We start from the raw sequence: 14,243 nt of genomic DNA, 5'->3' as shown, positions 1-14,243 counted from the left end.
AAGACTCATAAGTTACTCTGAGTTTAACAGATGCATTACATTTTTAGTTCTGAGTGTAACATAATCTTGCTTTTCATGCTCCTTAGGCTCACATTGTCCTTGAAGTTCCTCCCTATCATAACCCAGCAGTTACAGCTGCAGTGCAGGTGCACTTTTATCTTTGTAATGGCAAGAGGAAAAAAAGCCAGTCTCAACGTTTTACTTACACACCAGGTATGAGGAGTTGTTGTGATGGTTTATTATACAGCTTTCTTTCATAATGAATAAAAATATATTCACTGGATACTATATTAGAATATTCAAAGTAGTATGATTATAATCAATAAAAATATCAACATATGCCTAAAGTTCGTATTGACTTTAAATATTAGATGTGCTATAGTTATTTTTAGTGATTTATTATAAGAAAATTGGATGATGGAATGTAAGTCTGAAGTTATTTCAGAAGGTATCAAAAATCACCAACCCTACCTGGGTGTGACAGCTTTGGAACCTGAGGCAGGAAGATCACAAGTTCAAAGCAAGCCTCAGCAACTTAGTGAGGCCCTGTCTCAAAATAAAAATAAAAAATAAAAAGGACTAGAGATGTGGCTTAGTGGTTAAGTGCCCCAGGGTCCAGTCCCTGGTTTACCCCTCACCTGTCAAAAAAAAATTACCAACCCTAAATACCTATGACTTAGGAGACTGAAGCAGGATGATCCAAACTTGAGGTCAGCCTAGACAACTTAGTGAAACCCTGTCTCAAAATAAAAGGACTGAGGGTGTGGTGTGAGTACCCCAGGGCCCAATCCCCAGCACCAGAAAGGAAGGAAGGAAAAGAGGAAAGGGAAGGGAAGAAATCACTAACCCTATATAGGAGGGGCAGATGTTTGTGAGTATGTTTATGCTATTGGGTCATGAATTCCCTTTGTAGCCATAGCACTGCAGAAAGGCAAGTGTGCCCACTTCATAATGTCTTCATCTTTCATTTTAAGTTTTTTACATTGTTTAATTTGTTCTTTTTAATTATACATGACAGTAGAATGTATTTGACATCATACATACATATACGTAGAGTATAATTTCCCATTCTTACAGTTATACATGATGTGGAATTACATTGGTTATATATTCATATATGAACATAGGAAAGTTATGTCTGATTCATTCTATTGTCTTTCCTGTTCCTTCCCTTCGTTCTTCTATTTTCCTTTGTCTAATCCAAAGTACCTCTATTCTCCCCCACCCACCACCACCTCCTTATTGTGTTAGCATCCACATATGTCTTCATCTTTACCTTGATGAAAAGTCTCAGGGCTGGGATGTTGCTCAGAGATAGAGCGCTTGACTACCATGTGCAGAGTACCATAGAAAAACAAAAAGCTCTTAGATTTGGGGCTATACCGTTGATATTAGATTTTCTGATTTTACATACCTCTTTTTTTAGCAGTTCAAGTATTGTAACTTTCCAGCTTGTGATTATGACACAAAAATATTTGCAGTAATACAATACATATTGATGATTGCACACTTAAGAGAATAAATATTTATAGAGGTCTTCTCTGTGCTAGGAACTGTGCTAGTCACCAGGGCATAGTAGATAGTTTCAAAAAGCAAACAGACAATAACAACAGAAAACAAACAAAATATCATAATGAACCTTACTATCCATAACTTATTCTTGGAAAAACTTTTAGTTTATAGTAAGTGATGAGAAGAACAAACACTTGTATTTGAGAAGGTGCTAATTATTATTAATGGTTATTTATTTATCATACATATTTTTTAAAGCCTGGCTGCTGTGATGACGGGAAAAAAAAAAGAAGAAAAAAAGAAAAATAAATAAATAAAAGAAAATTAAAGCCTGATTTTATTTCATTTATTGTCTCTAAAGGCTGCTTACGTTCCCAAATCTAAACATCATTATTACTTGATAATGTTAGTATATTACTTGAAAATAATATTTCAGATTATTTAAAGATAGAATATAAATCTTTGAAATCTAAAGATTTTGGTGAGTCATTTCATTCATTCATTAATTAAGTATTTGGGAGGGCCTGCTAGGTGGCAAAACTTGTCAGTTCTTTTTTGCACAGAATTTACCTCTAGTAGGACAAATAAGACTTGATAGGTAGGTAGATAAATAAATAAATAAATTGCTAGCCAATTTGACTTCTGCTCAACATCTAACTTCCGAGCTTCCTATGTAAGAGTCCCCATTCCACTTCATCCTGAAAGCTATTAAAGTAACATATCTCCCTTTGAGTCCCAGTAGAAGTTATTTGCAGTAAAGGTATGATCTGAGCTCTAGTTTTATAATAATGGGGCAGTGGAGGACAGCACTAGAGTCCAACTCTCATGTGTAACATTGTGTCTCTGGAAAAGTATCTTCTGTATTCTAAGTACTTGATTGAACAGCCTGTCTTTTATATTGTGGTGATTCTAATTGCAAGAGAAAGCATTCTGTCATGAGATCAGGTATCAACTCTGCCACAGATAATAGTTACTGAATATAAGACTAAATTGATTTCAAATGGTTTTCAAATTGTTCAGTTTGCTCCATTTCTCATATAAACCTTTATGTAAAACCCATTATGTATAAAAAAGAATAAAAGCTAGATTACGCTCTTTTTAGTGAATGACCAAATGTAGGGCTTCTAGTCTCTGAATCCTGCTCTACCACATCCACTACTTGAGGGAAAGTATTAGGCTACCAGTGGTTTGAAAACCACTAGACAAGTTCATGTTTTCTTGAATGCCTGCATGCAGTGATATTCTAAATTTGAGAATAAGTATATATAACAAAAGATAGCATTAATTTGTTCCAAAATTCAGCTCATTCTAAATATTGTTAAGTTCCCTGTGTTCGCTTTTTGTTGCTTTGACCAAAACATTTGACCTAAACAACTTAAAGGAAGAAAAATTTATTTTGGCTAATGGTTTCAGAGGCGTCAATCCATGTTCAGCTTCATTGCTTTGACCCTGAAGCAAGATAAAATAACATCATGGTGTAAGTTTGTGGTAGAGGAAAGCTCAAGAAGAGAGAGAGAGAGCAGAAGGGGCTGGGGACAAGATATAATCCCTAAGGGCACATCTCCAAGGATACACTCCTTCAATTAGGTCCTAATAATGCCTTCAGATCATTTACCCACTGATGAAGTCAGATCCCTTACAATCTAGTCAGTTCCCCAAAGCACCCCTGCCCTGGACATGGCTGCACTGGGGGGACCAGGCCTTCAACATATGAACTTTTGGGAGATATTCCAGATCTAAACAGCAGTCCCTTTAACTATATTTCATTCAAACAAGAATAAATTACCATGGATGGGCCAGCAATGAGAACTTCCATGGTTTGGCCAGGTTGGAGTGTCAGCCCCTTATAAGGGGCTGACAAAAAGAATAATTGATTTGGTCGAGCAGAACTAACATTCAATTTAGCAGAGCAGATCTCTTAGTTGAAGTATGCAGATGTCCATTAAAAACATAGGAATAAGGATTGAATCAGGTACAAAAAAAAAAAGTGGATGTTACACTATAGTTTTCACTGTAATTTTGTCTTCTTTTTAGTCACAGTAAGCAACCACTTATGTAACCAGGGAATCTATTTTCTCCATCAGAATTGAGGGATGAGCGTAGACTTTCTTAATATTCTCTCTCCTTAAGTAGAAATATAATTCTGGTTATAGGATTCACTGTAACTTTTCTGAGATCAGAATAGGAACCATAGTAGAAAAGGGAAAAAAAAAAAAAAAAATCTACTGGTTTAGGGACACAGTACTAAGTCTGCCAAGGTCAGAAGAAAAGTCAGTGTATGAGAACATAAGAAAAGTCAGGAACCAGTAGATATGGTAAACTTGAAACTTCTGAGCAAGAATCAGAAACAGGATAAAGGCCAACACTGGAGCAGAAACAGCAAGATTGTTCATAACATTTCTTTCTTTCCTTGCTTACCATTTACCAGGTTTAGAGTTTACTGCAGGTGGATCATGAGCTCATTATGTTCTTGTTAAAATGTCAGAGTAAAATACAGAATTCAAATATACCTCTAAACAAGTGCTTCATTATTTCTTTTTCAGTGAGATGTATTATCAGCTAACTCAATTTTTAGCCTGAACAAAAGACTCAGTTGATGTCAAATGTTTGAACTAAATGACTTTGAATAGAAACTTAACCTTTCACATCCTCACATTGAGACCATGTTAGTGTAAAGAGACTTGTATTGGGCAGGAGTTTTGTAGATACTCATATGAGGTTTGATTCAGGTCTCATTATATTCTTTTGACATTAAATAAAGTAATTTTATTTGTGATTATTATGAAAATTTTGATTATGTTAATTGGCATACAATCTGAAAGGAACAAAGAGATGAGCATTCAGGAAAATAGTATTTTTTTTTACAATAATTATTATTTTGGTGGTTCTGGTGATTGAACCCAGGGGTGCTGTATCACTGAGCTACATCCTCAGTCCTTTTTATTATTTGAGACAGAGTCTCACTAAGTAGCTGAGACTGTCTTTGAACTTTCTATCCTCCTACCTCAGCTTCCTGAGTTGCTGGGATTGTAGGCATGTACCACTCACCCCAGCTCAGGAAAATTATTTTTACATGAGTGTGGCACTTCAATAGAAGGCTTAAAGCGGGTAATTTTCAGAAAAGTAGACTAGTAGTACTTGTCAAGGGAAACCTTAAAATCAGTTGTACTGATAGTTGATTTGACAGCTGATTTGGTATTCACATTAAACAAAATAAACAAAATGCATTAATTTCTACTGTGAGAAGTTCTTTCATCAGGAAGATTCATCCTAAATCATGGATATGCCACTTGATGTGATGAAAGACAATGGTTGGCATTCATAGCCTCTGCTTACTTGATGGAGTGGCAAATTGAAATCTTTATAATACAGTGTACTACATAAAAAGTGTGAAATTTGGAGGCAGAAAAACCTGGGTTTCAAGTATTTTTAATGTCACTTAACTGCTGTAAGGTCTTGGTATATTTAATCTCCTTTTTAGTATACTCATCCTATAAGGTAAGGAAATAATCTCATAAAGATAGTCTTAAAGTGAGTTAGCATCTTTCATTTGCACATAATAGAAATCCAGTTTAGACTCTCTTAAAGAGACCTTACTGGCTCATGTAATTAGGTTAACTGGAAGGCTGGCTTCAGGCATGGTTCAGTTCAAACAGTGTTGTCTTGGGCTCAGGCTTTCTCTTCCTCTTAACACTGTCCTCTCTCCTCCACCCCTTGTTGGCTCATTCTTTGGAAAATTCTCACCAGATGGCATTTCTGGGTCTGGTCTTTGTAATTAACAATTCTAGATTAAAGAGTTGGTATGCATAAATGTGTGCATACACACACACATATACAACATATATACATATATATCTCCATTTAGGTGAGTTAAGGGGTCACATTCAAATCTCCAGTCTAATTTTGTTGAGTTTTGGGGTTCTTCATATATTCTGGATATTAAACTCTTTTCAGATATATTGATAGGTTTCATTCAGCTCAGGGATTCCAAATTCAATGCTTTATTAAGTCATAGGGTTTTATTTGTTTTTTTTTTTTTTTTAGATAAGTAATATACATACAGTGAAAAACATTAAAAGGCATTAAAAAAAATGGTAAAAAGTAAATCTCCTTCCTGTTTCTGTCCCCATGTCACCTAGTTTCTCTTCCCAGCTGTAAATATAACACTTAACAATTTCTTGTGCATCTTCTCAGAGATAGATATCCATACATACACAAGTAAAAGCATTTATACATGTATGTATATGTGTATACACACACACACACAGTTTTACATAAACTACCCTTGCCTGAATGTATTTGAGTTTGCTGCTCCTAGCTTGGATACATGTTACATTTGTGTAACCTAAAATGAAGGTCTGTCACAATTATTTTCTGTATTGTATAATAACATTAGTTTTGATAATTTTCTTTTCAGTTGTGATGAAGCAAGAACACAGAGAAGAGATTGATTTGTCTTCAGTTCCACCTTTGCCTGTGCCTCATCCTGGCCAGACCCAGAGGCCTTCCTCAGATCCAGGGAACGCACGTGACATTGTACTGTCAGCACAAAGAGGCTTGGTCTGTCCCATTCAGCAAGCGTATGCCTCTATGGTAACCTCATCCCATCTACCACAGTTGCAGTGTAGGGAGGAGGGTGCTGGTAAAGAACAGCATATGCTATCTTCTTCAGTTGTACACCAGCCTTTTCAAGTTACACCTACATCTCCTGTGAGGTCTTCCTATCAGCCTATGCAAACTAATGTGTATAATGGACCAACTTGTCTTCCTATTAATGCTGCCTCTAGTCAAGAATTTGATCCACTTTTATTTCAGCAGGATGCAGCTCTTCCTAGTTTAGTAAATCTTGGCTGTCAACCGCTGTCATCCATACCATTTCATTCTTCAAATTCAGGCTCAACAGGGCATCTCTTAGCACATACACCTCATCCTGTGCAAACCTCACCTCATCTGCAATCAATGGGATACCACTGTTCAAATATAGGACAAAGACCTATTTCTTCTCCAGTGGCTGACCAGGTCATTGGTCAACCTTCCCCTCAGTTGCAGCCTATTACATATGGTCCTTCACATTCAGGGTCTGCTACAACTGCTTCTCCAGCAGCCTCTTGTCCCTTGGCTAGTTCACCACTTTCTGGGCCACCGTCCCCTCAGCTGCAGTCTATGCCTTATCAATCTCCTAGCTCAGGAACTGCCTCATCACCATCTCCAGCCACCAGAATACATTCTGGACAGCACTCAACTCAAGCACAAAGTACAGGCCACGGAGGTCTTTCTACACCTTCATCCATAATATGTCACAGTTTGTGTGATCCAGCATCATTTCCACCTGATGGGACAACTGTGAGCATTAAGCCCGAACCTGAAGATCAGGAACCTAACTTTTCAACCATTGGTCTACAGGACATCACTTTAGATGATGGTAAGTTTGTCTATGTGGGATTTTTTTTTGTTTTTTTATTTTTGTTTTTGTTTGTGTGTGGTGGGGGGTAGATACTGGGTCTTAAACCCAGAGCTTCACATATGCTAGGCAAGCATTCCACCACTGAGCTATATCCCCAGTCCTCATCTATGTTTTCTTAAAGGAATGAAAATTCAGAAACTTCCTTCTCCAAGAGTCATGAAAAAGTTACTGTGAATTACTTATTGGCATAAATAAGTAAATCAACTGTTACTAGAAATACATATTAATATATAACTGACCATAGATAGGAAAATCTATGCTTTAAAGTGTTATACCTCTAATATTTATTGCTGAAGAGGGCATCTTTTCTTTTGAACATACAGTGAGATCACAGTGTCTAGAGAATGAAATTCAGAGAATTAATTCAGTGAACATTGCTGAATAATGCCTAGAAATGCAAGCTAGTTGCAAGAAATGGAGCTAGATTCAGAGACATCTAGGAATATATTAAGGTAGAATTCCTGTCCTTGAAGAGACTCATACTCATGCCCCTCTGTGGTCATGATACCTTGCTGAGTCAGGTAATGGTGATAGACTGGTTTTGCTGTTGCTACAACAGACTGGTTGGCACAGAAATAAATTTTTTTAAAAATGAATGTAGGTAGTGTACAAATTTCTGATTTTATGAAATTATTAAGTTGGAAACTTCAGGAATATTAATCATTTCAATAGTCAGAATTTCCCAAAGGCAGGATTTTCAGGTAATAATTTTAGAGCTTATTCTTGGCTTTATTATTTATATAATAATGAAATTTTGTCTAAATATGTGTTCAGTGAAAGCTACCTTTAAAGCTACCAACATGAAGATTTTACAGATTCTAAAACAGATAAAGAATTTTAGTTCTCTTTTCTCTCTCTCTCTCTCTCTCTCTCTCTCTCTCTCTACATCTACTATAGGAAAATCATTCTAGGTCAGCCAGGTTCTTTTAGAATTCACTGATTAGTTGCAGAGCTGGTATTAAATCTCAAGTCTTAAGCACAATGTGCAAGGTAAAGAAAATGTCACCCTTTCTTCTAGAGACTTCCAGTCAGACCAGTATATGACTACCAGTTTGTACAATTCAGCAGGTCTGAGTTACTACAACAGGTATATAAGAAGTACATTAGAGGATCAGCAGATATAAGACAAATTTTACAGGAAGGATTCAACATGGTTTCTCTGAGTTGGTAATATTTGAGCTGAATCTTTAAAGATAAGTGTATATTTTCAGTAAATCAGGATATTAAAAGTAAAAATGGAAATATGTCTGGGAAAGCATGATTCTATGACTTGGGAATGAATGGTACAGTAGAGAATGGTTTTCAAAGTTATGAAGGATGGAACATCTCTGGGCAAGAGAACCACACCTAAAACTAGCATAGCAATTTCCTGTTCATTGTCTAATCTAGTCCATAGTCAAATTCACAGAATTGAATTTTCCAAAGGTCACAGCACTAGTAAGCATCAGAGCTCAGACTGGATTCAGATTTTTTTAGTCTTGTCTTTCGTGGCACTAAAGTTGTTGCTCAGCAGTAGCAGACCATGGTGATAAGAACTTTGTGCTAAAGGGGGTTTCTGAATTTTTAAAAATATCTAGATAGTTATGGACATTCTTAGAAATATGTATGCAAAATTTCACTGCACAAACACATTTTGACAGCTGCATCTGATATATGTCATACTTGTAGGATTTGGTATTAAACATCTTGCTGTGCTCTCGATGCACAGCTGGCATAAGTGTTAGCGCTTACTGAGTGATGAAGCCTGGAGATACACACAGAAGAGGCTACCACTTTTATGCAAAACAAATTTGAAATAAAGACTTTTCCAAACAACATATATCCCATTTGTTTATAATTTAAAAAAAAAAAAAGACTTTTCCAAATATACATAGACTTTTTAAATGTTACCTATACCTTCTTTTGTCAGTTTTAGACTTATTTTTCATAGTGCTTTTCACCTTGAAATGGTAAGATCTTGAGAGTAGGAGAGTAAGACCTTACCCTTATCACTCATTTGTTTGTAACTGAAGATATGAGATTTATTGAGCAGGTTTCTAATTGTATTTCAACTTTTTTTTTTTTAAACAAAGATACCTTTCCTACAAAAAAGAGACCAAAGCTAGAATCTTTACTACAGATTGAGTAATATGAAAAGAGGGGCACAACAAATTAAAATTTCTAGAAAAGGTTTTATGAAAATTTATTTCACTTTTTGAATATATGAACTTGTATTGCAAAAACAGAAGATCTGGAGAGATGAGGTCTGAGGGCATTATAAAAGCAATTTTATTTTTGTTCCATTCTTCATGTAGGAAACATGATCAAGAAAGTTTTCAGGGCTGGGGATATAGCTCAGTTGGTAGAGTGCTTGCCTTGCAAGCACAAGGCCCTGGGTTCAATCCCCAGCACCACAAAAAAAAAAAAAAAAGAAAAGAAAGTTTTCAGATTGTAGCCTCACAGAGGACAGGGATTGGCTGTTGAATTCTCTTATTGCCCCCCATCAGAGGACTCGATACAAACTCAGTCATGCCAAGCAATAATTAGAAAAAACTAACTGTACTCTGGGCACCTAGGATTATTTGCTATATGTCCATGTTTGGGAGTGTGTGTGTGTGTGTGTGTGTGTGTGTGTGTGTGTGTGTGTGTGTGTGTTTGTGTGTTTGTATGCACATGTATATACACTTTTTATTTTCCAGTGTTGGGAATTGAACCCTTGGGCCTACTACTGAGCTATGTTACCAGCCCCTTGCTAAGTTGCCAAGACTGGCTTTGAAAAATTGTGATTCACCTGCCTCAGCCTCCCGAATGGCATTCACCACTACATCTGGCCAGCATCCTAATTTTATTATAAAATCAGTGACATTTAGTTGAGAAGATATTAGTGTACCTGGAAATATTCTAATAACACTTTCTTAGTTGATGGATGATCAAGAATGAGTCTTATACACAGTGTTTATATACTTGAGTTAATGGCAGAGAGTAAAGATTTAATATCCAGGCCTCCTGACTCAAGGAGTTTTTTTAAAATTACAATCATGTTTGTAATTTTAGCCTGTGGGTTGAGGCATTAGAGTGGGTATAGAACAAACAAACAGAATACATGAAGGAAAAATGCCATATTCAGACTGGTGAGCAAAGCTTGTAGTAGAGCACTTGCCTTAGCATAAAAAAGAACCTGGATTTGATCATTAGATGCACAAAGCAAATAAACAAACAAAAAACCTAAATGCCATTTTCTCCATAGATCCTTGTTTTGTGAAAAGAGCTAGGACAATCTTAACATAATTCTCAGTATTAAATGAAGTTTTCTTCATCCTCTTCTACCAGAGGAGCACTTTATTGTTCTTTGTGATATTATATTCCTTTGGGTTCCTTTGTAACATCTCAGAGCCTTTTGAGTTACAGCTGCCCTTCTTGCTTTATGTGGGCTCTGATGTCTCTGGAATCATGTAGAACAAATATAATCCTTTCCTTCACATGTATGAAACCTTGAGCTCTTTAAGTCTTAAAAACTCCCCAGCAACTTTACTCTCACCAACATGGAAGTTCTCTTCTGCTTAAACTCTGATGTTTTTTAAGTTCATTTTCACAGTGCAATATCCAGAAGGGAACACACTCTCATCAGTTCAATATAGGTTTATGATCATCATCTTACTTCTTCAGAAGACTATCATCATGTCCTGAGATCATGGGATTATCTTAGCTTCATTGTGCTATTAATTTAAATTGTGATTTGTAATTCTTTTCAGTCTCACCTCCCTTTGAGTTTTACATATGTTTGTTTGAACCAAAGACTAAACTTTAAGTTATCTTTATTCACTTTCATTGAAGTGATTTTGACCCCTCAAAACAACTTTCCAAGCTCAGAAGAACCCTCAGAGCATTTCTGTTCACTTGGCCTTTAACCAAGCAAGTTTTCTCTTTCAGGCAGTCCCCTTGGAAGGCTATAGTCTATACTACCAACCTATTAAGGCATTATTCAAAATTATTTTGATATTTGCCTTTTTTTTTCCTTAGCTACCTCCATATATCATTCTCTGACCTTGAAAAGTATGTTCTGTAGCATCAGATTATCAATGAATGTCTATTCATGGTATAATTGGTGTGCTTAGAACTTTAGTTTTTTTCTTAAACCTCTCTGCATTATGATATATTTACCCTGTTTTTTGGACCAAAGATATACTTTATAACCATTCATTTTATAACAAATGTAGAAATTGTCACAGTTATGTTTTAAACATTTTAATTAACATTACACTATTGTAAAACTAGATTGTCTTAAACCATTGAATACAGGCCCTTTTCATTTGTGATTGAACTAACTGAATCCTGTTACAACTTTCCAGTAGAGTCCTTTCTTGCATCACACTTGTTCTCCTTTGTTCACAAACTAACAGAGCTGCAGCTGCAGCTCTTCATCAGAGAGGAGGTTGCATGTTAAATATAGCCTGACCTGCTGCTGTGGTGAAAACTGACACTGCCACTTGAGGATTCTGTGTAGCAACACATTCATCCTGACATGTAGGGCAATTGCTAACTTGATAGTAAACGGGAGCTCTAGGCATGACCTTAGCTCCTTCAGTTCTGTAAGTGACAAACAGAAAAGCCTGCTTTTAAGTAGGTGGTTTTTTTTGTTGTTGTTGTTGTTGTTGTTTTAAGCAAGGGAATGGTAAACTCAAGATCTAGATGGTTATTGAATGGGGGAAGCAGGAAGATGGTGCGAGGGAGAAACAGAGAGGTAAATATGTCCGCATTTTGGTGCACCTGTTGGATAGTGGTTTCACTGGTGTTTGCATATTTATATAAATAATTATATTTAAATAAAACAAACCCATGCACAATCTATTGGGAGAGAGTATCATGAATGAGGTATTACAGTTAATCTGGGAAAAGGTAGGTTATACTGAATTGTCTGCTTTAATTATGACACTGGGTCCTCTTTCAGGAAGCATAAATGTACCATCCAGCCTTAGACATATTTATTATGAATAATTCAGAAGCTGAAAAGTCCAATGAGTAATGACCATGTAGGTTTGGATTCTGGCTTATGCAGAGAATTCAAGACCTTAGACACTACTATTCTGGGATATACAATAAGAAACATTCATTTTCAGGCCCAGTGAAGAAAGAAGATCTTTTATATTTATATCAAATGTGTCTTTGTATCTTTATGGACATAATTAGTTATACCTTTTTGAAAATAAATGTTTTCAGTATGAGCAACAATTTTTTCTTTTAATTAACTTTATATTAAAATTTATACATAAGCTGGGAAAAATCCAAGAAAGGCCATTGTTAAATAACCAGCATATGAACCAGGTGTGGTGGCACACACCTGTAATCCCAGCTGCTTGGGAGGTTAAGTGAAGAGGATCACAAGACTGAGGCCATTCTGGGCAACTTAGTAGTGAGACCCTGGCTCAGTAGAAGATTGAAAAAAAGAAAAGAAATTTAAAAGAATGGGACTATAGCTCAGTGCTTGAGGGCTTGCTTAGAATACTTGGGTTCCTTGCTTAGAAACCCTGGGTTCAATCCTTAGTGTGTATGTGGAGTGGACAGACATATAACACGTCTGCAAAATATGTATTTAAAAATTATCAATTATGGTTACTATTTATTGATAATAAAACTCCCATTTTACTGAGCACTATGCTAGGCACTTTGCTAGTAGTGCATTATTCCTAATAATTCTTGAAATGTGAATTATTAGCCTTATTTTCATAGACATGTCATATTGTTAAAATGCCACAAACACTGAAACTTGAATTTGAATGCAGGTCCATCTGAAATTTAAATTATCTCAAATGTTTAGTGATTTCTAAAAGAGCTGTGGTTGATGACTTCATATAATCTCCCCTCTGTAAACACAATAACATAATAACTTTGTAAAGTCTGTCATATGTAAGATGGTAAAACCAGTATTTTAAAGATGTATTGTATTTTAAAATTCATGTCCTATTTTCAAGTTTCTTTGAAGATGGATTATTCATAGGGACAAAATATTTTAAAAGAATTATAATATAATTTTAGACTCAGCAGCTAAACATGTTTTTGTGGTTCAGTGGCAATTCTCTGACTTGGCACCTCTTGCCAAGGATCTTAGCTTTTGATAGACTTAGATAAACATATTCAGACCAACTCTTCTCTGTTTGAAGATATTTTATTCTTTTTTTGTTTTTGTTTTTTCTTAAACATTTCTCAAGTGTAGGACCATTTATCTGGGCAAGAGGAGAAGTGTGAAACTTTAATTTCTGGTGGAAAATAAGATAGAATTGACAATCATGGTTGCAGGCATTTTAGCTTTATATCTATAAGAATATGAAATAGATTGATTCCCTGATGATCATATTGTTTATTTAAAAGTATCTATAGATACTTCTGGGATGGGATTTTTGTTGGTGTTTGTTTTGGTACTAGGGATTGGACCCAGGGGTGCTTTACCAGTAAGTTGCGTCCCCAACCCTTTTTAATTTTTATTTTGAGACAGAGTCTTGCTGTTTTGTCCAGGCTGCCTTGGAACTTGTGATCCCCTGCCTCAGCCTCCCAAGTCACTGGATTTTAGGTGTGTGCCACCATGCCTGGCTAGAATGAGAATTTTTAAATTTTATCTGTTACTGATACAATCATTATTTTTAATAAATAATGCATTTATCATTTATATGATTCCAGATACTAAAGGTACAAGGTACATAGTGAAAAATCTCTCTGCTAGGTACTCAGTTGTCCTCTATATGGACAGTTGGAGTTAACCAACCAATTTCTTGGTTGTCACTCCAGAGTTATTTAATGTATTTGTACAGCTGATTATGTTTTTTCCATACTTTTACTAGGATATTATACATTATTCTGTACCTTAATTTTTCCATGTAGTATTGAATCTTGTATATTCAGTAGTATACATTGCTCTGCAACATGAGAGAATCCTTAAAAGATTTGTAGTGGGGGGGTTTCTGGGTTTTGAACCCAGTGCTTTGCATATACTATAAGCATGTGCTTTATCATTGAGATACACCACTATTCTGAAAGGTTTTGTTAATAGACTATTCCATAAAATATGAACCCTCAGGCACTCTTATCACTGAGCTACATTCCCAGCTTTTTTTATTTTTTATTTTTGAGAAAGGGTCTCCCTAAGTGTTCAGGCTGGCCTTGTACTTCCAGTCCTTCTGCCCAGCTTCCTGAGTAGCTGGGATTACAGGTAGGTAGATGGCAAGTTTGAGGCCAGCCTGGGCAATTTAGTGAGACCCTGTTTCAAAATAAAAATAGAATGTGCTGGAAATGTATA

At 35.8% G+C, this 14,243-nt stretch overlaps 1 protein-coding gene across 1 annotated transcript in view; it reads left to right on the top strand.

The window, feature by feature from the left end:
• The window catches only part of NFATC3 (nuclear factor of activated T cells 3), a 103,844-nt gene that overhangs the window by 73,323 nt on the left and 16,278 nt on the right, over positions 1 to 14,243 (top strand). The window contains 2 exon segments of the mRNA XM_079116843.1: positions 87 to 213; positions 5,930 to 6,934. Coding sequence (XP_078972969.1) covers positions 87 to 213; positions 5,930 to 6,934 — 1,132 coding nt within the window.

The sequence above is a fragment of the Sciurus vulgaris genome, assembly GCF_902686455.1.
Source record: "Sciurus vulgaris genome assembly, chromosome: 17".
In the NCBI taxonomy this organism is placed as follows: domain Eukaryota; kingdom Metazoa; phylum Chordata; class Mammalia; order Rodentia; family Sciuridae; genus Sciurus; species Sciurus vulgaris.
The sequence above is the reverse complement of the archived record's forward strand: the minus strand, read 5'-3'. Positions and strand labels throughout refer to the sequence as shown.